The 26,721-nt window shown below is 50.2% G+C and overlaps 1 protein-coding gene across 4 annotated transcripts; it reads right to left on the bottom strand.

Annotated features, from left to right (window-relative positions):
• Positions 1-117: 117 nt before the first annotated feature.
• Positions 118-22,386, bottom strand: yap1 (Yes1 associated transcriptional regulator). Of its 4 annotated transcripts, XM_086164908.1 has the most exons (8): positions 21,619-22,386; positions 20,093-20,328; positions 11,124-11,242; positions 10,601-10,714; positions 5,816-5,982; positions 3,249-3,376; positions 1,387-1,499; positions 118-1,301 (listed from the first exon to the last, which is right to left on the bottom strand). In XM_086164908.1, exons 1-8 carry the CDS (start codon positions 21,817-21,819, stop codon positions 1,066-1,068), a joined length of 1,314 nt encoding a protein of 437 aa, XP_086021034.1. In that variant the 5' UTR covers positions 21,820-22,386; the 3' UTR covers positions 118-1,065. The 4 variants fall into 4 exon arrangements, with proteins under 4 accessions (XP_086021034.1, XP_086021032.1, XP_086021035.1 ...); XM_086164906.1 differs by having other exon boundaries at positions 118-1,499; XM_086164909.1 differs by lacking the exon at positions 10,601-10,714 and having other exon boundaries at positions 21,619-22,283.
• Between the last annotated feature and the right edge of the window lie 4,335 nt (positions 22,387-26,721).

Genomic DNA, 26,721 nt, shown 5'->3' with positions numbered 1-26,721 from the left:
ACTCGGGAGATTAAAAACCCAAAAAAAAAAAAAAAAAAAAAAAAAAAGGAGGAGTCACGACGAAGGCTAAGACAGATATAAAGAGGTTAGGGGTTTACAAAAAAATAAAATAAAAACAAAATACAATCCCTAAATCCCGTTATAATGTGATTATAAAATCAAACAATACAGTTTGGGTGATTGAGGGTTAGAGGAGAGTGGCGACCGGCGTCGGCGAGGTGAGGCGGACGCAGACGCCGGCCTAATGCTTCACCACAGCGCCGCAGAAAAAAAACCTGCTAATTGTTCGTGTTGCTTGCGCTTTAAAGAAAAAAAAAAATACAACTGAAGGCACTTGATCTATTTTTTAAAAAAAAAAAAAAAAAAAAGGTTTAACTTAGACTTGCTGGCACAGCCAAGCAGCGATGTAGTCGGTCCCCAGGCTCCGCCCCCTAACTCCCTCCCCCTGCGGCGAAGCCAGCGTGTCCAAATCAGTATTGTTCCTTTGCTCTTCGAAATACATCATTTTTGGTTTTTCAGGCTTGATGAGAGAGCGAGAGAAAGAGAGAGAGATTTAAAAAACAAAAAAAAAAAAAAAGGGAGGAAGACGAGGAGGAGGAAGAGTGAGTGAGGAGGCCGAACGCCACGCGACTCCTGCTCAGTGTCCCCGGAGTTTTTTTTGTTTTTTTTTTTGTTTTGTTTTTTTTTTTTAGTGACGCCTCTTCACAAGGGGGGGTCTGATGTCAGCGCCCTGCTCAGCTCTGAGGAAGAGGAGAAGGTCTAGGCTGAAGATGCCCTAGATTCACCGAGTGCAGTTACTGTCTGTTCACGGGCCAGCCTTGAAGACACAGACGACAGAGAGATAAACACACACACACACACACACACACACACACACATGTTCGAGCATGCGCGCACACACACACACACACACGCCGGCGAGGAGGTGAGGGGCGGCAGGCAGAGACAGAAGTCCGGGTGGGCCCCCGTTGAAATGTCTCATAAAAGCATCTACTATTCCTTCACAGGTCAGAGCAGGTGAGGAGGAAGAGGAGGAGGAGGAAGGTGGCGCCTCGCTCTGCTCTCCTATAACCATGTGAGGAAGCTCTCCTTGTCGATCTTGGTAGCTGCCAGCACCGACTCCATGTCGTTGAGGATGTCTGAGCTCAGGGCCTCCTGCAGGCTGGGCATCAGCTCCTCGCCCTCCACCGCCATGCTCTCGCCCTCCAGCGTGCCCAGGTCCACGTCCGTTCCCGGGATGGCGTCCAGGTAGTCCGGGAAGCGGCTGGGCTGCGTCGCCATGGAGGTCGGAAGCGGGTCGCCTGCGGGAGCGACGCGGCGCCGGTTTTATTAGTTTGTGATTCGAAATAAAACTGCGGGTTATCTCCTTGAAGCGGGCGTCCTCACCTGTGTCCATCTCGTCCACGCTGTTGAGGAAGTCGTCCGGCGTGCGCGGGACGCTGTAGCTGCTCATGCTCAGCCCGCTGTCCGTGCTCTCGTCCCTGGAGTGGTAGGTCCCGCTGGAAACGTGCACGGAAAAGAACAGGAGATTTAAGATGAGCTGTCATCCTTCTTTTTTTTTTTTTTTTTTACTTCCTCCTCCCTGCAGGGCGAGGGGGCGGGGCTTCACCCTCGGCCAGCTGTCAATCACAGGGTCCGCACACCCAACCGTCATTCGCCGAGAATTTGTAGCCTTCAACGAACCCGCTTGGTGAACGGCATCGAACCAAAACCACAAGCGACGAGGTGACGTTCTTAAATATAAAGCTAACGTTGTATCGCGTCGGTATTAGCATTTAGCTGTTAGCACGACTGGTATTATGATGAGATGAGATGAGATGAGATGAGAACAACTTTATTTATCCCGAAGGAAATTGTTGTGCCAGAGTTTCAAGCAAAAACATAACAGTAATAGATAATAGTAGGAAGGAGGAAGAATAAGAAATACAATGACATATAAATTGTCTTAACTGTTAACTACAAAGATTTGAAGATTCCCTGCGGCTGAGGGAAGAGGAATTAAAAAGTCTGATAGCCTCAGGTAGGAAAGACCTCCTGTGGCGTTCAGTGGAGCTCCTCGGTGGTATCAGTCTACGGAGGAGCTTCCTCAGCATCCTCCTCTCTGAAAAAAGGTTGGGTTCGTCCGGGATCAACCTTTTTTTATCAGTATGATATCGTTCGTGACTCTTAACCCCACCTTGTGTCTCTTTCACACTCTTGCTTTCTGTCTCTGTCCTCCCCTCTCTCTTTCTACCCCCGCCAGGTCGAGGCAGAAGGCCGCGATGAGCCGAGATCGGTTTCTGCACCGACAAACAACAGTCGATCCGCGTCTCCATTCGCAATTTGACTTTAAAAAACAACACGTTCTTTCATTGCCTTCACCCAATGTCCACAGACCGACTCGTGAGTGTGTGTGTGTGTGTGTGTGTGCATGTGTGTGTGTGTGTGTGTGTGCGTTCTTTCTCTCTCGTCCCACTCTTTTACTCTACGCAGATGCAAAACGCAGAATTTATTCGACCAGAAGCGCAGCGACGCAACGAGAACTTACACAAGCTCTGCTGTGGAACACAGGAAAAGAGCAACGATAAAGTGTGTGTGTGTGTGTGTGTGTGTGTGTGTGTGTGTGTGTGTGTGTGTGTGAGGGGGGGGCAACAAAGAGACAAAGAGGGACAAGCCTATACTAATTAGCAGAGGAAAAATATGTAGGCAGAGTATGGCAGAGGCAGGATGAATGAGGCCATTGTGAAAGCAGGGGAGTGCAGGCGAGGGGGGGCGGAGGGGTGGATTAGGTCGGGTCTGTCTACTGACTGGACCACATGCTCTCATGGCCTGCTTGCCATTCAGCTCTATCCTCATTTTCGTCCACTCGCAAATGAACTAGAGCTTGAAAATGGGGAGGAAGAACTTTCTCTTCCCCACTGCCTCCACCCGAGCGTTCGGGAGGATCAAATAAAATAAAAAAATAAATAAAAAGGAAATGAAATAATCCTAAAGACTGTGGCTTCAGTTCTAAGCATGCTGAGTTTTCTTGGAAAAAAAAAAAAAAAAAAAAAAGAAAGACAAAATGGACGTTTATGTAATTAAAAAAAAAAAAGTTTCACAACCAACAGGGAGCCCCTGCCTGCAGTTCCACAAGTGGCCACCAGGGGTCGTCGTTTGCCCCGTGAACGCAGATCAACCCGGTGAGTCACCGGCATGTGAGAAGAGTTAACTTCTTTTCTACTTGTGTAACCGAATGAGCCGCCGGGCGCCGGGTCCGCGGGACCCACCTGTTGAGGAATGGGTCCGAGCTGTTGGCGGTCATGGTGCGGGCGTCTTGGGCCATGGGGGACGACACGGGGTTGGTGCCGCCGTCCTGATCCATGCTGGTGGGCAGCTGGTTCCTCAAGGCCAGCTCCTGCAGAGGAGGGGAGGGAAAGGCAAAAAAAAAAACTCATGAGGGGACACACTCAGAAGGTGCATGTCACCGTGGCATCATAGATACAAGCCGCCAGAAGTGGGGGCTCGCCTTTTTTTTTTTTTTTTTTTTTTTTTAATACCCGGCGTCAGACTGTGCGTGGGAGTCATTTTCCACCCAGCAGATAAGGCTGAGGACACCAACCCGGTTTGGTTGCTTTCCCTGCCTCTTTCACTCTTCCGCGTCGGTGCGATAATGATCCGGCCGGCCTCGCCTCGCCCCGCCGCCCTCATTGAACATTTACAGGCTCAGATGGCGGTGGCGGCGGCGGTGGCGGTGGCGGGGAGGCGACGGGCGCTAGATTTTGCGGCTGGTCAAGGCTTAAAAAAAAAAAAAAAAAAAAAATGGAGTCTCTCCGGGGCTGTTATTAAAGAGCCTCTATTCAACTGTGAATTTAAGGTGTTTCCTTCTGGAAGCGCAGCTCTACCTCACACACACACACACACATGAAAACAATCTGGTTTTGATGAAGAAGGCTTAGGAGGTCTGTGTGTACTATAAACAACCTTTATGGTTTATGGCTCCTCTTTTTTTTTTTTTTTTTTTTTTTTTTTTTTCTTCTTTTAAACTCGTGCATGACTGAGCATGCGTGTCAGCGCCGCGCTCCCACCGCCCAGCTCCGGCCGCGCATCGCCATCCGCTCATCACACTTCTGGCATGTGGAATACATTTGGGTGTGTCGAGCGTTGCCCCGGGGTTAAATATAGCCGCCACGATGGGAGGAGGAGGGGAAAAAAAAAAAAAAAGTCACGCTTCGATTTGCAGAGACACTGCAGCATCCGCCAGCCATGCATCGAGTAATCTAAGGAAAGGTTGTGTGTGTGCGTGTGTGTTTGTTCCACCCTGCTAACTTTTCCTTACATTATTATTTAACATTCCCGCATGGATCAATGAGTTCAGTGGAGGTGTGAAAGTGAGAAACCTGCAGCCTCTGACACCAATTCACTAATTCACCGCAACTGAAGAGCAAATCTGAAACCGTGACGTTCATAAACTGGCCAGTGTGAAGTTGCAAATAAAAAAATAAAAAATTCAAAAATACCGTAATTTCCAGACTATAAGCAGCTACTTACGCTGCAGCTGTAACAATGATGCGGCTAATTTATGGATTTTTTTGGGCCAACAAGGTTCACGCCGCTAAAACGTTTACCTTCGTCACGTCGGTCCGATGAAATCACAGTGAAATTCTGAAGAAGGCGACTTTTATGGTTTTGGTGCGCAGGAGGAGGACATATTCAACTGCGCTCAATAGTCTGAAAATTACGGTATATTAAATAATCATATTTTACCAGAAAATAAATCTAAACAAAAAATGCGTTCATGCATCTGTCGCCGAAAAAATCAGAGACTACTCGAAATTAAACCATCGGAAGGATGATTGGATAAATCACTGGCCTCCAAGTTGAAAGGTCAAACGCCTCCTGGTTTCCATGGAAACCATCAAGCTTCTATTTTTGGACATTGAGGCAGGGACCTCCTCTGTTTAGTGGCTCTTTATCTTTATGAACTCTTAATGAACTGATAGACCAAAGTCACTGACACAATGTGTCACTGCGACCTCTCTCTCACACACACACACACACACACACACACACACACACACACACACACACACACACACACACACACAGAGCTGGAGGCCCTCGGTGTGTGTTCCTTTTCCGCGTTTCCATCTTCTCATACTGAAAGTCAAATCCTTGGTGGAAGTTAAATATTTGATTTATGAGGTCCTTTTTTTTTTTTTACGGTTTATCGGGGGCAAGAAAATGTCCCTCGCTGTGTGTGTGTGTGTGTGTGTGTGTGAGTCCATTCACTTCACCGTGAGTGCAGGAGTCTCCTTCACACACACACTTGACAGTAGACAAGCATTAACCAGGTGGCTTTTCCCGCACCGTACCCTCTGCTGAGGACAGCCCAGGATGTTTGCCCAGAATTTTTTTTTTACGTATGTGTGTGTGTGTGTGTGTGTGTGTTTGCAAGCGCCGTGGATTTTCAAACGCTCCCTGTGAGAGGCGGAGGTAAACAGAGCTGCCTGTCCCTTCATTCACAATCATAAAAAGCTGGGTTTTCTGGCGCTGTGACACGGCCTTGAGTAAACCGCCGGGCCGCGAGGCGCCGCCCTGTGTGGGCGGCACTGTGACGCATCGCTTTTAGGAAGTGATAAAACCACCGCGGCTGAGTCACGGGGCTTCATTGCAGGGCGGCGCAACAACAAAAGCCCCATCAAAGCGGTTTAATAATCTGCGCTGTACCGGTGGATGTTGACTCAGATTCTGATTTGCAAAATAAACACCATGCTGGCGACCGCGTCGAACCGCGGCTGACACACACACACACACACACGCCGAATCTACACGGTTTTTGTTTACGAAATCTCACCTGGGGTCTCTGCCGGAGCAGCTCCTGCTTCAGTCTCAGCCGCTCCTTCTCGATCTGCTGCAGCCTCAGCTGGTTGCCGCCGCCCATGACGCCGCTGTGGGTGCCGGAGGGGAGCTGGCCTCCCTGCTTTACTGGGGCGCTCTGGGAGATTCTCTGCTGGTTTAGGGCTGCAAAACACACACACACACGACAGAATTAATAAAAACAGAATGACATTTACACAATGCAAGACAGTAAAATGCAACCAAAAATGTCTATTTTCCTCAAAATTCAATGCATATTGAAGATCATGATGTCAACCGGTCTGCAAACGCATCAATACATTACATTCGCTCCCACTTAGCACGTAGCACGGGCTAATTCCACCCCCCCACCCCCCGCCCCGATTAATCGTCGCGTGCCGCTTTTTTTTTGTTTTTTTCCCTCTCCCACTCTGTTCGACGGGATGACGCCAGAGCGGAAGCGTCTGCGTAACCGGTCCTTCCAAGGCTCGGCCGCATTCAAAAACACAACAAGCCCGGCAACTCTGGCGTTTGGTCTGAAACGGAGTGAACCTGCGAGCAGACCGGAGCCAGTGCAGCAGCCCGAGCAAGTTTTTTTTTTTTTTTTTTTTTTTTTAACAAGCAAATGTCTTTGGCAAACCACTATTATTATTCCTGTAAGACCTGATCCGCTCTCTCTCCCTCCGCCTGACTGAGACAGGCTCTGTGGGTTTTTGCCCGTTGCATCACCGATGACTTATCCCTCCGTTCAACGTTTCCTTTCCGTCTTAAGGAATCAGATTAGCCCTCGGGACGGACGGCGTCTTTGGGGCGGACAAAAGGGTCACCTTTCGCTGATTTATTTAATAAGCGCAACTTTATGAGCGTCATTAATTCTAGGTAAATAGATCTGGTCGTATGAACGCCGCGCCGATATTAACTTTCTACGTTTCCCCAACAGGTTTTAATTGCGTTGTAGGATTACAATATCAGAACAAACGTGTGTGTCGGAAACACAGCTGGTCCCCAGTGGAGACCCTCCTCGGGCATGGTGTGTGTGTGTGTGTGTGGTGGGCTCTCCGTAAACAGGAGTATAAAAGGAGCACGGCAATGCTGTAATCTATGCATTCAAAGTAGGTCACTTTTTATCGCCGTTGTTAGAAAGACAAGCAAATGTGCTCGGTGGCGAGGGGCGGAACAGTGCCGGAGCCAATGAGCAGCGCTGTTTGCTTATGCGCTCGAACCGGCAACCAAAACAAAGCCCCCCGACGGGAGGGGAGGGTTGGAGGGTTGGAGGGGGGGCCTCTCGGTCCCGTCCTGCCCGCCCCGGCACCTTTCACATCACCATTCAATCACTGTCTGTTTACACTATCTCAGGAGCTGAATGAGCCGCGGCTCAGGGCTCTCCCTGGGAAGCTCCGGGGGGCGGCGGGCTCGGGCCGCCCTGCCTTCCATCTCCGGCGACCTCCGTCCCCTCCCTGTCCACGCACGCACCCCCGCCCTGGCTACATACACATGCAGATGAACACACACACACACACACCGGGACCATGGGAGAGAGTGCTACTTCTCCCCGTTGCTTATCTCTGGTAGATACCGCCGGCCTTTGTGGCTGGATCCCACCACCAGCGACTCCCACCTGAGCCGCGTCTGCAGCTGTAGATGTCTCGGGGCGAGAGCGTGCACCGGGAATTCGTCGCAGTTTTCCCGCCGCCATCTTTTGTGAGGTCATGTTTTATTGCACCGCTTTCGGCAGACAACTCCGCCGGTGTTTCCGCCGCTCCGTGCGGTCGCTATATTTGCCCGTCAGAGTCGATCGTATCAACAAGAGCTGTTTTCCCGTCGCCGTAACTGCTGGAAATGATTGCCAGGCCTACGCAAACGCGACCCCGAGTTAGGAAAAACACCCCCCCCCGCCTTCCTCCCCCTTTAAGGCACAAGATCGGAAGACTACGCGTCTATTAAGGGCGAGCACATGACCCGTCTTCAAGAGCGCATCGCCATGAATGCCGACTTGTTGCAGGTTCTGCCGCGCCGCCGAATCAAGGACTCCCTCGCAGACCAAACAGCGGCCGACGATACAGGAAGAATGCACAAACAAAGGGGAGAACCGAAGCTGCCGGTTACATTTGTGAATGAGATAGGAGACGCCGATAGGTTCATTTCAGGGCCAGCGTGATAGCATTAAAAAGCAGGAGCGTGCGTGCACGATTGTGTGTGTATTTTTTTTTTAAAAAGTCGGTTGATGTCAGCAACACATACGGGTAGCGATAGCAGTCAGGCTCGGGAGATAAGAGACGAGTTAATGCCGTCCGCCTTTTGTCTTCTTCACGCGGCGGCGCAAACACAACGCGCCGGCGACACGGGCTCTTATCGGGGCCATCGCGCCGGAGGCCGCCACGTTACGCCGCGAGATGACCCCCGAGCAGGGGCGGGGTCGGCTCTCCGGGGCGAACCGAAAGCGAATCCGAACCCTTCTGTCGATATTTGTGGGCTACGGATTGAAGACGTGAGAAAAAAAAAGAAAAGAAAAAAACCTTTGGGGAAAGAGTCGGGTTTTTAATCGTGGAGATAAGCGAGACGCCACGCAAACGCCGCTCTGTCATCGCCGGGAGAGGATTCGAGAAGGAGCGGCCCGGCGGCGAGACGGAAAACAACCGAGTCCGCTCCCGCTCGATCCGCGGGGAATTACTTTACTCCATAACCTTTCAAATCTTATTTATAAATACAGCCCTTCATCTCCCTGAGCCGCTAACAGCAGGAGCGGGACGAAATAACCCCAACACACACACACACACCGAGTGTTTCTTTCAGAATATGAATTAAAACACACTCCAGTCTTGCAGCTCTTCATGACTTTGGAGATATTACAGTGTGTGTGTGTGTGTGTGAGCTGCGCAGGAAGTCAATGGTAGGGCTTCGAACCGGCGCCGTCTTTTTACCCGAGTTCCCGACAATCTGGCGCGTCGCTGTCAAACACACGGATGAGAAGCTGCGTCAATCAGACGTTGAAAACACATACACACACACACATGTGTATTTGATCTCTTTCGTGTCGTTAGTCGCTGCCAAGTCCCTCCAATGCGGCGCCCTGACAGCGGCGGGGGGATGAAAAAAAACATCACATGACACGTTCTACGCTAATGTGACAAATGGCTTAATATAAACACTCGGGAGGAGACGCCGGAGCTGAGCAGGGGTTTACCAGCACGCCTTTCCTCGCCGTTAAAACGGGGGCCATTTTGAACCGTCCGCCTCTCGCCGCCTCCTCCGATTCCCAAAGAGGATGCGTGCTTATCCCGTCGGGATTTTCCCCTGCGCTCCTCCGTTTTTCTTTCTTCCTCCCGCCCCCCCCTCTTTTTTTTTTCGACCGGCCTCTCCCTCCCCGCCTCCCTCCCTCCCTCGCTTCAACCTCTCCTCTCACATTGGAGTTCTTTGACTGAAAAGGTCTGGAAGAGATTAAGAGTTGGACTGCAGAATAAAGAGGCCTGGCAGAGATTCAAGTCTGTCTGGAGCAGAATGAGGCTGTTCCTGCTCCGGGCCTCACACACGGAGGGGGGGGGAGCCGGCCGCCGCTAACCCTCAGTTAAAGGCACTCCGCTCCTTTTCTTCTCCGAGCTCAAATTAGCCCACCATTATCGGAGCCGCTGGCTGCTTATGATTGGACCCCCTCCTCGTTGGCGGCGCGAGGGTTGTGGCTTTTCGAAAAGGAAGAGCGAAAATTCCGACGCGGGGTAGAGAAAAACAAACCCGTTTGTTTACCTCCGAGACGCCGCCGTCCGAACGCGACACCCGCTTCGCAACTCTCCAAAATAGAAAGGCGGGGATTTTTCTCCCCCCCCGCCGCCCCATGTTCGGCGGCGCATAAGGGGTTAACCCCACAAACACACACACACACACACACACTCGGGGGCCCTACAGCCTTGTGTGTTCAGGACTTATAAATCTTCAAAGGGTTCGGCCGGCCGCCGCCGCCATCCCTTCCCAGCTGCTCCGCTCCTCTTACAACTCTGTTTTCAACTTTTTTTTAACCCCCCCCCTCCTTCCCTCACGGCGGCGGCGGCGGGCGGCGGCGGCGGCTAACACAATCGGAAAAATCTACAACCCCCCCCCAACGCCCAACGTCCAACCCGGGACTCGATTAAAAGAACAGAGAAATTAAACGGGATAACAGGCCGCGTGCTGCTGCGCACATGTTGCCTTTGTGAACCGGGGTGAGCTTCCCAGGGGAACGCCGCTGTTCCCGGTCGGGGGGGCGGGGGGGTCACGGCGCCCGAATCGTGAATGAGTCAGCGTGACATAAGCGGCGGCCTTCGTCGATGGGAGTCGTCTTGGCGCGCGGGAGCTTTGGCTCGCCGCTCGAACCCGGGGCCCCGTCGCTTATCCGCCAGGAGCCGGTTGCGGAAAAAAAAAACACCGTCCGGATGAACGGCCAAAATGGCCGACAAAAAAGGTGGAGGAGGCGCCGGTTCGGAGGAGTCGAAACCCGGCGAGTCATTTCAAAACAATGCGAGCCGCTTGGAATCGGATACAAATCGCACGGGGGGGGGGGGGGGGGGGGGGGGGGGGGGGCGATTTCCGCGGCGCCTCCGTTGTGAATAACGGGGGTTTAAAATGGGGAAAACAACAGCGACAGATCTTTTTTTTGTTTTTCTTTTTTCCCCTTTCACTGATGTGACAGCCTTTTTCTAATTTAGAAAAAAAAAAAAAAAGGGAAAAAATACGCAAATACGCCGCGCTCTAGAATCACCGCGCCGGGGTCAGCGGGGCCGTTCGACTCGCAGCAGGAAGAAAACAAGCTCACCGTAACGTGGGTCAAGCCGCGGGTCCAGCCAGGATGTGGTTTTGTTCTTGTGGTTGATGTAGTAAATTTCTCCCTCTGATGTAATTGCCTGTTCCCAGCCTTCGGGGAGAGGACCTGGGGGACGACAGGGCAGGAGTAAGGTTGGGGAAAGGCAGAGGGTTCATCGCCGACCCCCCCCGGTAACTCGCCTCCGAAGCAAACCGGGTGCGTTATTTTATTTTATTTTTTTTAACCTTTGACCGTCACGGCGTTCTGGTATTTTTTTTTCCCCGTGTAAATTTCGCGTCGCGCCCGTCCCGTCGCCACATATGCAGAAACCCCCCGAAAGAAACATGTCCGACAGCCTGTCACGTTCTACCCGAGTTTCACCTCGCCTCGGGCGAATTCCAACCGCCGGGAGTGACGGAGCCGAGGCGCAGCCGGGCTCGACCTACACCTTGTTGCGCTTCCCGCGAACCGTCGCTCCCTCCCCGTCGGAAAAAACAGCACAGGAACTCTGCAGACGGAGTCGGCATGTACGCACCGCTGGCCGGGTTCATGAGGTTCTGCTGCTGCACTGGCACGGAGCTGGGCGGAGGCGCCTGGTTCATCTGGAGGAGGGCCTTGCGGGGGTCCTGCCAGGTCGTGGTTTGATCGATGTGGCTGTCGGGGAGGCAAAACAAAAATGTTTTTTTTTTTTTTTTTTTGAAAATGGATTTCTCTCAGGAATAACTTGAACAATGAACATTTCGGACGCGATCGAGGCGCCGATCACTCCCGCGGGGGGGGGGGGGGGGGTTCCATCCTACATCCGTCTCCCGTGAGAAACGAGCACGGCGGCGGCGGCGGCGCGACTAAACCGGGGACAGAAGGCGGTCTGAGGGGAGGGGGGGGGCAAAACTAAAAAGTCAAAAATCTCCCGGGGGCCCCGTCGGTGAGCCCGAAGAAACGGCCGGCGGGGCGGGAGAGGGCGGGTGGGGGTTGATTTTCCTCCTCCTTTCAAACCCCCCCCCCCCCCCCCCCCCCCCAAAAAAAAAGAAGACGTGACATCAAACGGCGCTGCTCCATCTATTTCAACGCTCCTCTTTGACTTGACAGGCGCACGGAGCCGTGGGGGTGGGTTCGGGTGGGCGGGTCGGGGGGGGCATTGTGTTGCATTCTGTGAGGGCATTGATAATTAGTGCTTTGTTGGTACTTGTTGCTTGATTAAGATGGAAAGCTAATACAGGAAGCCCTCCTCTCCCAGGCAGGACCCTCTCCATTGAGGGAGGGTCAGTCCCAGGGCTCAACGCAGGGGGTCCTTTTTCCTGGAAGCCGCTCGGACACTGTGGAGTGTCAGGGGCTTTAACAATCTGGCGCCACATTTACAAAGCTTTCACCTGCTTGACAAAGGCACAGACTGAGCTACGACCTAAAACCCCACTATTCACTTGTTCTTTTTTTTTTTTGTGTGTGTGTTTTGAATCATCCCGTTCAGGAGCCTCCACCCCCCCCTCCCCAAACCACCACCACATACACACACACACCTCAAACAAACAGTTTAGACCCGAGCTCGCATTTACATCATAACAACATACATATTCTGTCTGTCGGTAGCAGCGTGAAACAAAGGGGAAAAAAAAAATTAAAGCGTCGCAGTCGACTCCGCCCGCCGCCATTCTTCGACTGGCTGTTAATGCGATCCCAAAGCGCCATTACCTAGATTTTTGGAACAGCTGGGTGAAGTGAGAGATTCAGAGTTTCTCTTGGCCTCGGCGGTAATCCCAGCCTGCCTGTCTGCTCTGGATCCCAGACCAGAGAGTGAGAGGGCCTGACTCAGCACTCCCCCCCCCTCTTTCCACCCCCAAACACAATGCAACCCATTTTGAAGCCCCTCTTGTTTATGCTTTACTGATCAAAGGAGCTGCCAAATCCCCCTACCGAACCCACCGCCGCCCCGCCTCCCCTCGGCCCTCACACACACACACACACACACACACACACACACAAACACCACAAACCAAGCAAAATAGCTGGAGCTGCTCAGACTGGAGGGGCCCCTTGAGAAGGAGGGGTGTGTGTGTGTGTGTGTGTGTGTGTGTGTGTGGGGGGGGGGGGGTCACAGGGAGCGGAGTGATACAACCAGAGAAAGGGAAAAGGGCTGAAAAGCAAGAGAGGGAGAGAGAAAAAACAACATCCACGGAAGCGATCCCTCTGAATGCCATCGGCTGCATGAGTTGCTGTGGTCCTGTTACACCCCGAGCCCCCCCTTCCTCCCCCCGCCGGCCGCTGCCTCCTTCCCACTCTGGAAACTATGACATTTGTTATACAGGGAAGGAAAGAAGCGGGGAGGAGACTGGAGGAGGAGAAGCGCCGGGATAAGGAGAGGGAGGAGGGGTTCATCACGCACATCCTGACACGCCGGACACCCGGTTCGACATCTCAAGCGCGACGCTAGCAGCGAGCTAGGTCTTTAACCCCCCGCGTGTGGATTTATGCACAAACATTGACTTTTCTATCAACTCGGACTGATCAAAAGCGGTCGGGACAATCAAAGCTGGCGATCGGAAAAAGCAGAAAAAGCAAAGAGTGATAAAACAGAGGCGGGATTCCAATTAACACGCCTCGGCAATCAGAGGCCCTGAATGTGGGAACAGGGAGGGTCGGTAAATGAGTTACCGGGAGCCGGTAATTCATCAGCGGGGTTGTAAAACTAAAAGATAATCCATTCAACCCCCGCCGCCCCGCCGCCCAAACCCTACATGGCCCGAGCTCGGCGCCGCTTCCTGTAGGTGTAACATAAAACAAAACAATGTCATGGCAACTGTCGGAGCTGCTGGAGGCCACCAGTTGCCGCGAGGAATTGCGGACGATCAGCAAACCTTCCGCGGCCCCAACTGTTCGGTGTTGTCTTTACACGCCTCTGACACCGCCGCCGGCTCGGCTGGAGGGGTGCGGCGAGGGTGGGGGTGGGGGGTCGCCGCAAACACCCAACCCCCCGCCAGGCAGGGTGACGCCTGGCCACGCGATTTATCTGCTAAAAACACCTAGCGGATAGATCTGGATTGCCATCTATTATAAACGCAAACCCATAAAAAATTAAAAAGCTAATTAGCGACACTTGGGAGTTTTAGCGTTCCTGCTGCGAAATTAGCGACGCTAAGGACACGACGGCGAGATCTTGGTCGGCGCCGCGGTCAGAGACCACGTGTTACGGTTTTAAGCTGTGATACGTTTAGTCACGTCCGTTTTTCCACCGCTATGCTCCCTTCGGAGCTAATTAAGCTAGCGCCGCGCGCCACGTCGGATCACAGAGACCGTTAGCGTTGGTCAAAACAATCCCCCTTAACTCTGACGGATCGGGCGAAACGCCGCGGCGCCGCGGCTTCGGGACGTGAAACCGTAAACACGTTTGCCTCCGCCGGACCCCTGCAGCTTTCTGCGGAAAACAAGTCGGTTAAAAATAAAAAAAAAATCTGTGATCCGAAGCGCGATGAACACGGCGGGCGGAAAAATACAGCTTGCGCTCGTTTTTTTGTTGCTTTTTTTTTTCGTGGGAAACGGGTTTTTACAAATTACCAGGTAGGACTGAAGAGGGAGAGCATTAACGTCGCCAACGTGACCATTATCAAGAAGGACGTCTTCGGCGTGGGACGTGACGCGCCCTGTTTTTCCTGTCATCGCGGTCGACTGCGGCCCCCGCAGAGCTCGGCGCAGGACTCTTGATCCGCCCAGGCCCTTGACATATCCTTGACTGATGGCCCACTTATCAAGGTGGCGTTTATTGTGCCAGCGTTATTTATAAAGTGACCTGCCGTGAAGCAGGGAGGAGAAGGAGGAGGAGGAAGGGGGGGGTGGATCTTCATCGCAACTCAACATGAATTTCCACAAATGAGATCATTGTTTATCAAACTGGGCTTCTCTTAAACAAAAAAAAAAAACGACACAAAAAACAACCAGATTTGACTCCGCGATAGAAGTCCGATGCTTCTACGCCGCTTTTCCGTACGAAAAGTTCGAAAGTACGTGTCACAGCCTTTCCTGAAGCCAGGGAGATGAAGCCGCGTGGAGCAGAGACTTGCGAAAAGTTAAAAATGGTATCCCGAAACTCAAGGCGGGCTCCGCCCCGGGGGAGGCCGCCGGCTAAAGCGCTCGCTGAGGGAGGTCAGACGTGGCCCTGGACGAGCACCTCCTTCCTGCTCGGCCGGGGATGCCTGGCTGCCCTTCTATCAGCGGGACATCATCAGCAGAGATTATGGGGGCAACCTCCGTGACCCCATTGTGGCTTTAAGTTTCCCTTTGAAGAAAGTGCCATTATGGCAGCTGACGGAGCAAATAATTCACAGGCCTCCCTTCGACACCACTGTAACCTCCAGCTTCGACCGCTGCGTCTCCGCGGCGTCCGAGACCTGGACTGGTAAATGCTTAACGTGGCAATCGATTATCTAATGACCGACCGGACGGAGTTCAGTACAGGAACGCACGCTCAAAAATTGTAATATTTAGCAAAAGGCAACTAGAAACCAACTTTCTCGCGACTCATTGTGACCAAGAACGTCTTCTAGCCAGTTAGCGGATAGCCAAGTTGTCCCCAAAAGCAAGAAGAATATCCGTTTTGGTACTGTAGCGGTGTTTTCAACTTGCACCGAGCACCGGCTCGACCCACTCGGAACAAGAAAAAAAAAAAACAACAACAATAAACCGGTTATATTTCCCATTTTGTCCAGAAGAAGGATAAAAAACGCCGGGCACGGAGGTTTGGATAATAAGTGCGCCGCGGAAAAAAAGTGGCATATTTTTCTTATTAGCCGCTTTTGACAGACGGGTTCTAAGAACTGTGTAGCTTGAATTCCGTTCCAGAAACTAGCCTCCTCCAGGGGGAACCTTTTAGTTTTGCATTCCCACTGGTAGCGAAGAAAAAAAGGAAGACGGCTCGGACAGCAAGGAAGTAGAAGTTGCATTTTGGGGAACAATAACCCTGAACTATCAGAGGGGTTGAAGTGTTTTTGCTGTGTGAAGAACCCCGTTAGCCGTTAGCTAACTCTGCGCTTGTTTTGGCCAGAATCTTGACGTTCCTTGCGAGCTCCGGAAACCCCTCAGAGGCGGAGCAGACCAGAAGAGCTCGGACCTCGTCGTCGGCCCATTTCTTGTTTCCATCTTGCCATCAGAAAAGAGCAGACCGGTGACCAGTTCTTTTTTTAAAAATGGCGCTAAGTATCCGGTAATGTTAGCACCTATGTTACCGCGCACCTATGATCCACCGCCCCTGGTTCTTCTCCGGCCCCGATGCACCGAGAAACGTCCAAGTTCCGGAGAAGGTTCCAGGAACTGCAAAAATCCTCCGATAAGCGCGTCGTGTTTCTGGTCGGTGTGAAAAAGCCGGCGGCCCCGACCTGAGCGGACCTGGCCCCTCAGATACTGCATCTTTGTGGAGATGCCCTCTGTGACAGTGCAGGCATTGATGTCTGGGACAGAGGTGTTACATCGGGACTTCGGTAAACACCAGCTTGACTTTCTCACAGTCCCATTTGTGTGCTGAGCTGACGGGTCCCGGTCGAACAGGAAGAGTCTTGTCTGTGTGTGGTCAATAAACCAAAGGTTTGTCAAACACAAAGTTGCTCCAAATGAGGACTTCACACAGGCTTACAACCCGGCCTTCCCAGCACCATTTGTGGCCGACGGGGGGAGGGGAGTTAAAAACAGCTCGATGAAGATCGGACACACTCCTGATCGCAAATGACACGGAATAAACACATTAGCGCGAGTATGAAGATCGGTGTGAAATCGACGCGAGGCGAGTCGCGGAGCGGATCGCTGCCGACCCCCGGTCCCGGATGTTTACCACAAATCCAGGGCAAATGTGGAAGGAGAGGGAGGCGAATGGCGACGCGAGCGCCCTTCATTCGACCAGATATACACGAATTAAACCAATCGGAGACGCTCGCTGACGAGTTACGATTCCCATAAAAGTTTCACGTCGGAATCGGGGAAAAAAAAAAAAAAAAAAAAAAAAGGGGGAAGTCAGAAGAAATTATGAGCGACTAAATAGAATTATGTATAAACCCTTATTGGTAACGCTATTGATCGCGACCCCCCCCCCCCCCCCCCCGAGCCATCTCTCGGTCTGGGTGTGGGAAACCGGCTCTAATTAAAAAGCAGTTTAAAATCCAATCAGAAAAAGAACAAAAAAACAAAAGTGTCCGTCAACACCGGGGCTCTACCTGCCCCTGGGGGCAAACAATAGCCCCCCCACCCGTCCCCGAAAGCCTCCCTCTGCTCAGGCCTGACTTCCCACGGACTAAAAGCTCATTCAGAGCTGCATTTAATAAGCGGCCCGGAAACGGCGATTACCCCTCCTAAGTTCACCGGTGTGTCTAAATTAGAAGCCTTCATTAGTTTATGACCCCGGCCCTTCAACCCCCTCCCCGTCCCCCCGTCCCGTCCCCGGCACGGTGACCCAACCCCCTCTGCCCCTGCTGCCATAAATCACAAGGCCGGGGGGTGGCAAAGTGCCGGGAGGAAGACGGAGGAAAGGTCAACAGACTTTTGTTGACGTTCTAGCAGTCATTAAACCTTCAGGTTTTATTTCTTAACGAAGCAAAACACGGACTGCGATTCCCCAGAGAAGGGAGATCCGCCGATCGGACACCGTCGTCGCATTTAACCGGGGGAAAATACGAATTTCAAGAAGTGCCCGACGAATGAATACTTTTCAAGGAAAAGGACCCCGATCAGTCTTGGCGCTCTCTGCCCCGATGTAAAGCTCCAGTTGCCCCGCTCGCTGCCATCTTTAAAACTTTCGTGTCAGCCATTTGTCTATTTTGGGAAGGCTCACATGAGCCTCAGCGAGCCTGTTGTCTGAATAAAGATCGCTGTTTTACTTCGGGGACAAAGGGAGGGCCGGAGTTTCTCTTGGCCCCCCTCTCCTCGCCGTCTCCGCGCGGTTGCCATTTAACTCCGACGGACACAAAAGAGGAACCGCCGCGGCGCCGCGGCTCTATTCAACCCAAAACCGAGCCCGGCTCCCGAAAAGAGGGGGGACGGGGGGGGGGGACGCTGGTACCCCCGCCGGCCCGCTATGACTCACTGGGGCTGAACTTTCTCAACCCCCCCCGTCGCCGCGCATGTTTCAGCGACGACACCCGTGTCGGGGAATTCTCCACGATGAGCGGGTGAACGCGAAAACCCGGCACCTGAGTGAAACGTGAGGCCTCGTTCACGGCTAGGCTACGCTAGCCGCCGGGCCGATTCCCCACCCCCACCTGTCCGTCCACAAACACACACACACACACACACAATCCCCGCTCGGTCAGACGGCCCCTGTTTATAAATAGGGGAGTGTCTTTTCCAGCGGCCCGGCCGAGGCCGCCTTCGCTCCGGATCGAATGTCAGCACTTTGATGTTCGGCGTATGGAAGACGTCTCCTGCAGGGATTTTTTTTTTTTTTTTTTTTTTTTATCCCCCTGTGATTTGTGTTTCTTGTTTTTTCTTATAAAACTTGCATTTACCCGATCTGAATAACACCCACGGTTCAGAAGTTGACCGTCCGAAGTGTCTAAGTCCACGGCGTCGGCTGTTAATGTGAAATATAAAACAATAGTCCGACGTTAACGGCAAACGGACGCAGGATCGTTCGGGGTGAAATGTTTTCGGCCTTGACGTGATTCATCCTCGCGAGCGAGCGGGAGGAATATGAAAGGTTTTTGTTTTAGGAAAGGAAACTTCTGGCCAGCATCGAGGGGAAGGGGGAGCGGGGGTCCGACCCGATCTGACGTTTACGCAATTGTTATACAACATATGACACATTACACATTGTTTCAATTTTGGAAAAATAAAAACATAAAAAATACAGCCACAGAAAGGGCACGTTCCGGTAAAACGGAGAGTCAAAAAAACGAAAAAAGGCACGAGCGCCTCACCCTCACGTCTGAACCGGGACGCCGATCATTTATTTCGAATTAATCGCTGGATCGCACGGAAGGGCGTTCCGATCGGCGCGTTCCCTCACATGCACGGTGATCCCTGGGAAAGTCTGCCCGGTGTTCTTTTCTACCATCACGGCAGAGCCCCCTTTGAACGGGGCCGCAGATGTTCTCCAGATGTGAGACCTCCTAACATCTGGCAACCCAAAAAGCACCCCCCCCCCCAACCCCCCGATCCAGTTAAATCCGAGGCTATCGTGTTAGCGCGGTCCTGCGTCAAGACGCTGATGTTTTTTGTTTTTTTTTTGTGCAAAACGGCGTGCTCTTACATGGAAACAATAAAAAAAAAAAAAAAAAAAAAAAACACAAACTGGCCTCTGATGTCGAGTGATCCCTCAATAACACGACTGTTTGTGGCGAACGCCCGATTTTAAAAGGTCTGCTCGGGAATATCGACGCCGGGGAGCCTTGCGTGCAGCCGGATGAGTTTTGCAGATCTGCCCGGGCCTTCGACAGTGGACCATTGTCCCTGCTGAAACCTGAGACGGAGATAAGGGACCCTGCATGCAGCTCCCCCCCCCCCCAAAAAAAAAAGGACTTGTCTTGTTTGCCTGGGCCACCAAATTAAATAACCCGGGATTTAGAATTGGCGAATTGTCCAGATTTGAGGACACTGGCAAGCCATTGTCCACTGTAGCAGCGTGGTAAATGACTAAAATGTCTAATGTACATGGGACGGGTCCGCGGCGTCGCTGCCCCGTTTCTGTCAACGCCGAATAATTGGTCCCGGGCCGCCCCGGAAACTCAACACTGGATCGCAGTGCGGAAAACACTCTTTATTTTGGGATCCGGTTCCCCGGATCGTCGTCATTCGTCCCGACGGATTTGAGCGGCCGAAACCCAACTAGGCTTGAAAGCCGCTAAAGGTTTGCCGATCGTGAAATGAGCAAAAACAAGGCCGGGTGCCGACTTTCGGGGATCCCGTTCGATCGTTCGTTCGTCATCCATCTCTTATCCTGCAGTCAGGGTCGCGGACGGTGGCCGAAGCCTTTCCCAGCTGTCATTTGGTGAAACCATTCACACACGTGTCACATAGAAACACACCAAACCTTTTACACGTATAGAGGCATACGACCGTTCACCCTCCCATTCAGACACTATATAAAGAAAATAAAAACATTTACACATCATATAGAAACACAACCATTCACTCATTCATTCAAATGTCCGTTGGATCCATCCAACCATTCATCCTCCCACGCTCACATCATCCAACCATTCACACAGCCGGACAATTCCAATGAATCTCCTTTTGGACGGCGGGAGGAACTGGAGAACCCCGAGGAACCCCATGCAGGACCTTTCAATGAGGAGATCGCGCTGACCGCTGCGTCCAGATATCGACTTATTGAGCAGTTTGTCATACATAAAACACCCTTCCGTATGGATCATCAGAATGCAAAGCTGCGCCTGCGCTACTTAAATGTGTACATTCGCTAGGAACCCCATTCATTTATACCATCTGTAGCAAACAAGACAAAAAACTCTCAAGGTTATCTGAGGACTGCAGGCCTCCAGAGACGGTTCCGAGATTTGTTACCGGCGCACTTACTTGAGAAAGTATCTCTGTCCGGAGGCTGTTTTGGCCATCTCCCAGCCCGGGGGCAGGGGAACGTCGTCGGGGATCTCGTAGGAGGACTGGCGGAGGTGCTGCGGGGAGGCGCCCGCCGAGGCCATGCCGGGCAGGGAGCCGCCCGAGACGGCGCCCATTTGCAGGGAAGCCGGGGACGAGTGCGCGCGTACGTGGTGCGGGGTGAGCGCTCCGCCACTCCCGGCGTCGGTGCTCGCCTGTGCGGTGGATGGAAGAAGAGGCGGCGTGAATTTTTCCCGCTATGGCGACGATGAAGAATAAAATGTGTGATCGATTTTGGGTTCAAAACAAAACCAGGTGTTTCACCAAATCCAGAAAGGGGGAGGGGGGGCGAGGAGAGTGACGTCACGTTAAAAAATAAGAATTTTCCTGCACATCCCCCGAACCTGCCGTTCCCTTTCCCCATTTTACACACTTTTTAAAAGCATTGAAAAAAAAAACTGCACTTGGGAAAACAAAAACAACAACATGAGGCTGAAAAAAAAAAGTATGAATCCTGATTTTAAAAGCCAGATTTATAGCTCTGCATGTGAGTGTGTGTGTGTGTGTGTGTGTGTGTGTGGAGGTTCAGTGCATGTGAAGGCAAGTTAAGTTTCTCGGCCCAGGGAGGAGGGGAGGGAAGGGAGGGAAGGGAAAGGGAGCAGGAGGAGGGGAAGAAGAAGAAGGAGGGGGTCCTCGGTCTCTGCAGGAGAGAGCACACCGCGCATGCGCAGCAGTGACAAACTCCAGAGACCACAAGCAACAGTTGTGGGAGAGGGAAAGAGGGAGGGGGAGGAAAAGAGGAGGGGTGGGGGTGATAAATAGGACAAATGCAACCATCATATGATTTCTTAATTGCAAATTATCCCGTTTCCTAAAAAAAAAAAAAAAAAAAAAAAAAAAATGCATAAACTTTGCTCTCCACCGACCGGTTGGCTCGGTCTATAAATACAAACAAAAGAAGTAAAAAAACAAAACAAAACAAACAAACAGCAAAATCATATCCTGTGCAAAACTCTGATTTCCGGCGCAGCCCCCGCCAACCTGACAACTCACTCCGGAGGGTGAGAACATTTCCACAGGACGCCCGGGCAGCATCGACACGCACACACACACACACACACACACACTTCATTTTTATGTGACTTTCACCCATGCATATGCGGAATGATATGTTTATACATAGAGAGAGGGGTTATTAATGAGTTTATTATTATTATTATTACTGATTCGACAAGTCACAACAAGTGTTGGAGGAGGTAAATGTATTGTTACACTGTATTGGGGTGGGGGCTTATTTAGGCCTCCTCTCACTGGTCAAGATGGGAAAATAAAAACTTTGGGTGCAAGGAAATGATGAAATGTTATGACTTTTGTTATTTGTTTTGCTTTTTTAAACAGATTTGTAACACGTCGGAGTGCACCGCAGCCCCCCCCCCCGCCAACCCCCGCCCGTCCCCCCTCTGCTCGCAGGCCCGGGGCCCCCGCAGGACGGGGCCTGCACTTACTTGTCTGGAGTGGGATTTCGGCTCTGGGGGCTTGAAGAAGGAGTCCGGGAGTTTCCTCATCCTCATGGGCACGGACGGGGGTACGATGGTGTTCTTGGGGTTCATCACGGCGTTGAAGAGCGCCTCCAGATCGGTCTCCGAGTCGCCCCGGACGTGGACGATCTGGTGTCCGGCGGGAGGGTTGTGCTGGCTCGGATCCATCGTCCCGGACGGTCCCGTCAATTTTTTTTTTTTTTTTTTGTCCGAGTGTGTGTCCTTCCAGAGAGGAATAGGGAGAAGGAGAAAGGAAAAAGCCAATCCCAATAAAAAAAAAAATAAAAAAAAGTTTTTTTTCCCGCAAGCAACAGGAAATCTCGATGGCGGTCAGCAAAACTTTTCCCAGGCCATCCTGGAAAAGTTTTTGGGTTTAGGGTTGGGGAGGGGAAGGAGGGGGGGTTCGCTTCCCGGAGTGTGTTAGCTGTCGAAGTGCGCGCCGACACACACACTTTTCCTGTTGTTCCTCGCTGGCATACTTGTGAGCGTAACAAAGCGCATATCTGGGATCTGTGTTGGCGTCCTGGCCCCTCCGACTTTACAAGAAAAAAAAAAAAGAAACCGAAAACACACTCACACACACACACACAAAAACACACTCGGGTTTTCCAAAAAAAAAAAAAAAAAAAATCCTCCGGATTAGTTGTGTGTGTTCCAGTCCGATGGGACACACTCCTCGCTTGCAGGGTGAAATCTCCGCAGCTCACTTTATCTGGAGACAGAAGGGAAAAAAAAGTTGCAGCCCCGGTCGAGCCTAAACTTTGAGCAGGACATCAAACTTTATGACTCATGGGACGTCTGCTGCGGGAGGGGGCGGGGCGGGGCCTGGCCTTTAATTGGGACGGGAGGCTTTAAAGGGACAGGCCGTGCAGTGCGGGGCCGTGCGGGGCCGGACGCGGGGACAGCTTTACGGAATAAACATGCACTAACCGTTGCGTTTTTTTTTTTTTTAAAAGATGGCTCTAAAAGACAGAAAATTACATATTATTACGATTATTTTCACTATTTTTATTCATTTAATTATTTACTCTAAATAACAGAAAACTGTATTATTATTATTATTATTCATTTATTTCGTCTCTGGTGTCCCCATTTAGTTTACCACAACATAGGAAGTGGTGCACAAAGTGGGTCCACAAAAACCTCAAAAAAAAAAATATATATGTAACTATTTTTTCTCACTCTAGATAACAAAAAACTATATAATATTATTATTATTATTATTCATTTATTTCGTCCCTCCAGTGCTCCCATTTGGGAAGAAAACCCTGGCTGCCATACCATAACATGGGAAGTGCTGCAAAAAGGTGCTCCACAGATGCTTTTTTTTAAAAAAAAAAGAACTGTTTTCTCTAAATCTAAATACCTATATAAATATAAAATATAATATAATATAATATAATATAATATAATATAATATAATATAATATAAATAACTATACAAACGTCTTTTTAAAACAAAAAAAACTTTTTTCTCTCAATCTAAATACGTATATTAGTATATAATATAACATAATATAACATAATATAATATAATATAATATAATATAATATAATATAATATAATATAATAACTAAATAAACGCCTTTAAAAACACTGTTTTCTCTCACTGTAAGTAACTATGAATATAATAAAATATTATATTATATTGTAGGGTATAATATAAATAATTATACACGTCTTTTCAAAAAAAGAACTGTTTTTTCTCACTCTAAATTACGGAAAACTAGATATTATTATTATTATTATTATTATTCATTTATTTATTTATTCCTCCTGAGATCAGAGAGGGCCCCTGGACGTCCTCACTTGTGAGGAAAAAAGGCATGTTTTTCACAACAAGGGAAGTGCTGCACAAACTGGGGTCACAAACGCACCATGAGGGTTTGGAAAAGGACATGGGTGGGCTGGGGGTCCTGGGGCCCCTTTTAACAGACAAAATATCCACTTTGACTTTTTTTTTTTGGAAGAAAACGTTTTTTTCTCACTCTAAATGACAGAAAACTAGATATAATTTTCATCACTATTATTATCATTTACTTCCTCTCCATGATGTCAGCGGGGGTCCCCGGGTCCCCTCCGACGACCCCATTTGGGGGGAAAACACTGGCTGGTTTACCACAACATGGGAAGTGCTGCACAAAGTGGGTTCGCAGACACATCATGAGGGTTTAGAAAAGGAGAGGGGAAGCCTGGGGGTCCCGGGGCCTCTTTTAAGACAAAAGATACACTTTGTTTTGCCTTTTTTTTTTTTTTTTAAGAACCCTTTTCTCTTTCTCTAAAAGACAGATAATTAGATATAATTACTATTATTTTCATTATTATTACTATTATTATTATCATTCAATTACTTCCTCTCCGTGAGGGGCCCCTGGGTTCCCTCCAGCGTCTTCACTTGCAGGAAAAATACTGGTCAGTTTACAACAACACGGGCTATGCTGCACAAATGCTATGCAAGAAGGGGGCCCCCTTTTAAGCCAAACCTTCACTTTTCTTTGTTTTTTAACTTGAAAATCGTTTTTTCTCCATCTAAAAGACAGAAAATGAGAGATTATTATTTTTATTATTGTTGTTCTTCTATGATGTCCTCTGTGTGAGGTCAGCTCCCTGGAAAAGGGCATGGGAGGGCCGCGGGGTCCCCGGGCCCCTTTTAAGACAAAACACGCACTTTCCTTTGTCTTTTTGTTTTTGACGAAGGTTTTTTTCTCTCAATCTAAAGAGCATACGATGAGATTAGAGATTATTATGATTGTTTTTTTTTTTTGTATTCTATATTCTATATATTGTGCATAGTCTTTGTTTATTTTGTATTCCTATTTGCATAATCTTCTATTATTACTATTTGCACACATTTCTACCCTGGATTGCTGCACTGACAATCGAATTTCCCCCATCATGGGACCAATAAAGTTTATCTTATCTTTTTCTTCGTATTATGATATTATTATTATTATCATTATTATTATTATTATTATTATTGGTGTGGTTAATGGTGCTTTATTTCATTGCCGGTGGGTCAGCGGGTGCACCTTGGTCCCCTCTCGGGGGGAAACTCCGGCCCATTTTCCCCAACACGTGGAAGTGTTGTGCAAACTGGGTCCTCAAATGCACCACGCAGGTTTGGAAAAGGGGCCACGGGGGTGTGGGGGCTTTAAAAACAAAATCCTGCCACTTTCAATTGGATCCTATTTTTGCAAGTTCATCAGTATGTATACAAGTGCGGGATTAAATACGCATCATCTGCATATAAAGAGACGGCAAACTTTGTTCCCAAGGTTTGGATTTTATCAATAACTCAATCCCACGTTTTCTCTCCTCATTACCGGCTCTATTTTACCCTCCCCTCCCCACACACTCCTTTTTTTTTTTTTCTTTTTTACAGTGCTCATGAAAAGTAGATCCATGCGGTTCCCACAATTGTTATGCTAATGGGGCCCCTCTTTCATTGAGAAATCATTTTGTCAAGATCCACACTCGGTGGATACGCAGGCTCTGTTCCACCTCTCTCTCCCATACATCCACTCAATGAATGATTATGAACCCCCCCCTCCGTTCACATGTAAAGCCCAGCATCACCAGCGAGGTGCAGGTCACCTGCTTGTTTCTTCTTTCCTATTCATTCATTCCTTTCCAAAAACAGACATACATTCCCACTCGAAAAAAAAAAAAATGAAAAAATTTTACCTTAACTGCATGTTCTGCATCTTCACGTTTGAAAATATGAAATGCTTTAAATTAAATATGAAAAAATTCATATAATGGGCAATGCTTGCATTGACGTGATTGCAGTGATATTCACGACAATTAGGTGCGTATCATTACATTGAAACAGATTTGTTTCTGGCAATTTTATATCTAAATATAGAAATATATTTTTGTGACTATCCAGGCCGGTGTGTATTCCGACGTGCACACACACACATGCCATCAGTCAAGAGACGCCCTTTGTGCAGGCTGACAGCGGTCATTTTCACATCATTGTGATGCACTCAGACACATTAAAGAGATGGACTGCGGCGTGGACCACCCACTCGGTCAGCATCCCCTCGTCCCCACGGGGCGACCCCGGGGCCCCTCCCGGTCGGGGGGCCTCTACCCCCCCCAGCCCCCCCGAACCCCCAGCCCCGACTCCCCCTACCCCCCCCCCCCCCCACCCTCCACAAGCGTCCTGCAGAATGACAACACCGTGTCATTTTTATTATAACATCTATTATACTTAAACACCCCAATCTTTTCAAGCGCCCGTGTTTCCAGCCCGTGTTATTATTGGATGTCGTGACGCACTCTGTTGCCACCCTATGCGAGGGCAAGGTAGATCGGGCGCCCCCTACAGGACGAAGCACGTAATTCCAGGCGCCACCGCTGGCGAATCAAACCCCTGCAAGTTCATCATTCAAAAAGAACGACATTGTTTTCTTGCTCTGGTTCGACCCGAATTAATTCAAGTTTCTTCACCGTTTTACCAAAAGTATCTTTAGGCGAAACGGATCCACGCCCACTCCTTGTTTACGGATTCTGTTTCTCGGTCTGGCCTTCACGTCCGAATCACCTTGGTTTAATAAATCTAAAGCCTCTGTTTTCACAACACCTGAACATACATTAGCTAAAATCCGCCGCCGCGTCAAGTTTTGCCTTTTATTTTTTAACATAAGCAGTAATTAGGCCCGCTGTGGGCTGAGGCCTCCGCTCATCCGCGGTAACCTTGACGAAATGACAAAACGCTGGAGATTAAGCTTCACAAGCACAGGCTCCGACTTGCATCGGTGGAAACATCTCCCCCTTGTTTTTTAGCTCCCTGGGTGTTGTCTTCGTCGGGGCTTATAAACCCACTGCGTGCGGGGGGCGGGGAAGGGGGTATCGACGCCGGTGGGTGGGGGTAATGAACAGATTTCATTGCGAACCTGCAGATTGAGCGTTCTGCCCGCAGGCGGCTGGCGCGGATGACGACAGACTACAGATAATCTGATGTTTCGTGCCCCGCTGGCTGAATCGCTCGCTACCGGTTAAGATGGTCTGTTTCTTGCCCGATAGCGATGATTCAGCCGGGACGGCGGCGACGGGAGACCCGA

Source organism: Fistularia commersonii, chromosome 18, assembly GCF_037954325.1.
Source record: "Fistularia commersonii isolate RoL2024-O1a breed Wild chromosome 18, RoL_Fcom_v1.0, whole genome shotgun sequence".
NCBI lineage: Eukaryota > Metazoa > Chordata > Actinopteri > Syngnathiformes > Fistulariidae > Fistularia > Fistularia commersonii.
This window is presented reverse-complemented; position numbering and strand designations above follow the sequence as displayed.

What these genes read in the sequence shown, in the direction of transcription:
- yap1 (XM_086164906.1), bottom strand. Translation starts at nt 21,819, where the DNA reads ATGGATCCGAGCCAGCACAACCCTCCCGCCGGACACCAGATCGTCCAC. An exon ending in CCTCATGAACCCGGCCAGCG is followed by an intron (nt 10,715 to 11,123) that starts GTGCGTACATGC and finishes GTCGTCCCCCAG; the next exon opens with GTCCTCTCCCCGAAGGCTGG. An exon ending in TGCTCCGGCAGAGACCCCAG is followed by an intron (nt 3,377 to 5,815) that starts GTGAGATTTCGT and finishes CCTCCTCTGCAG; the next exon opens with GAGCTGGCCTTGAGGAACCA.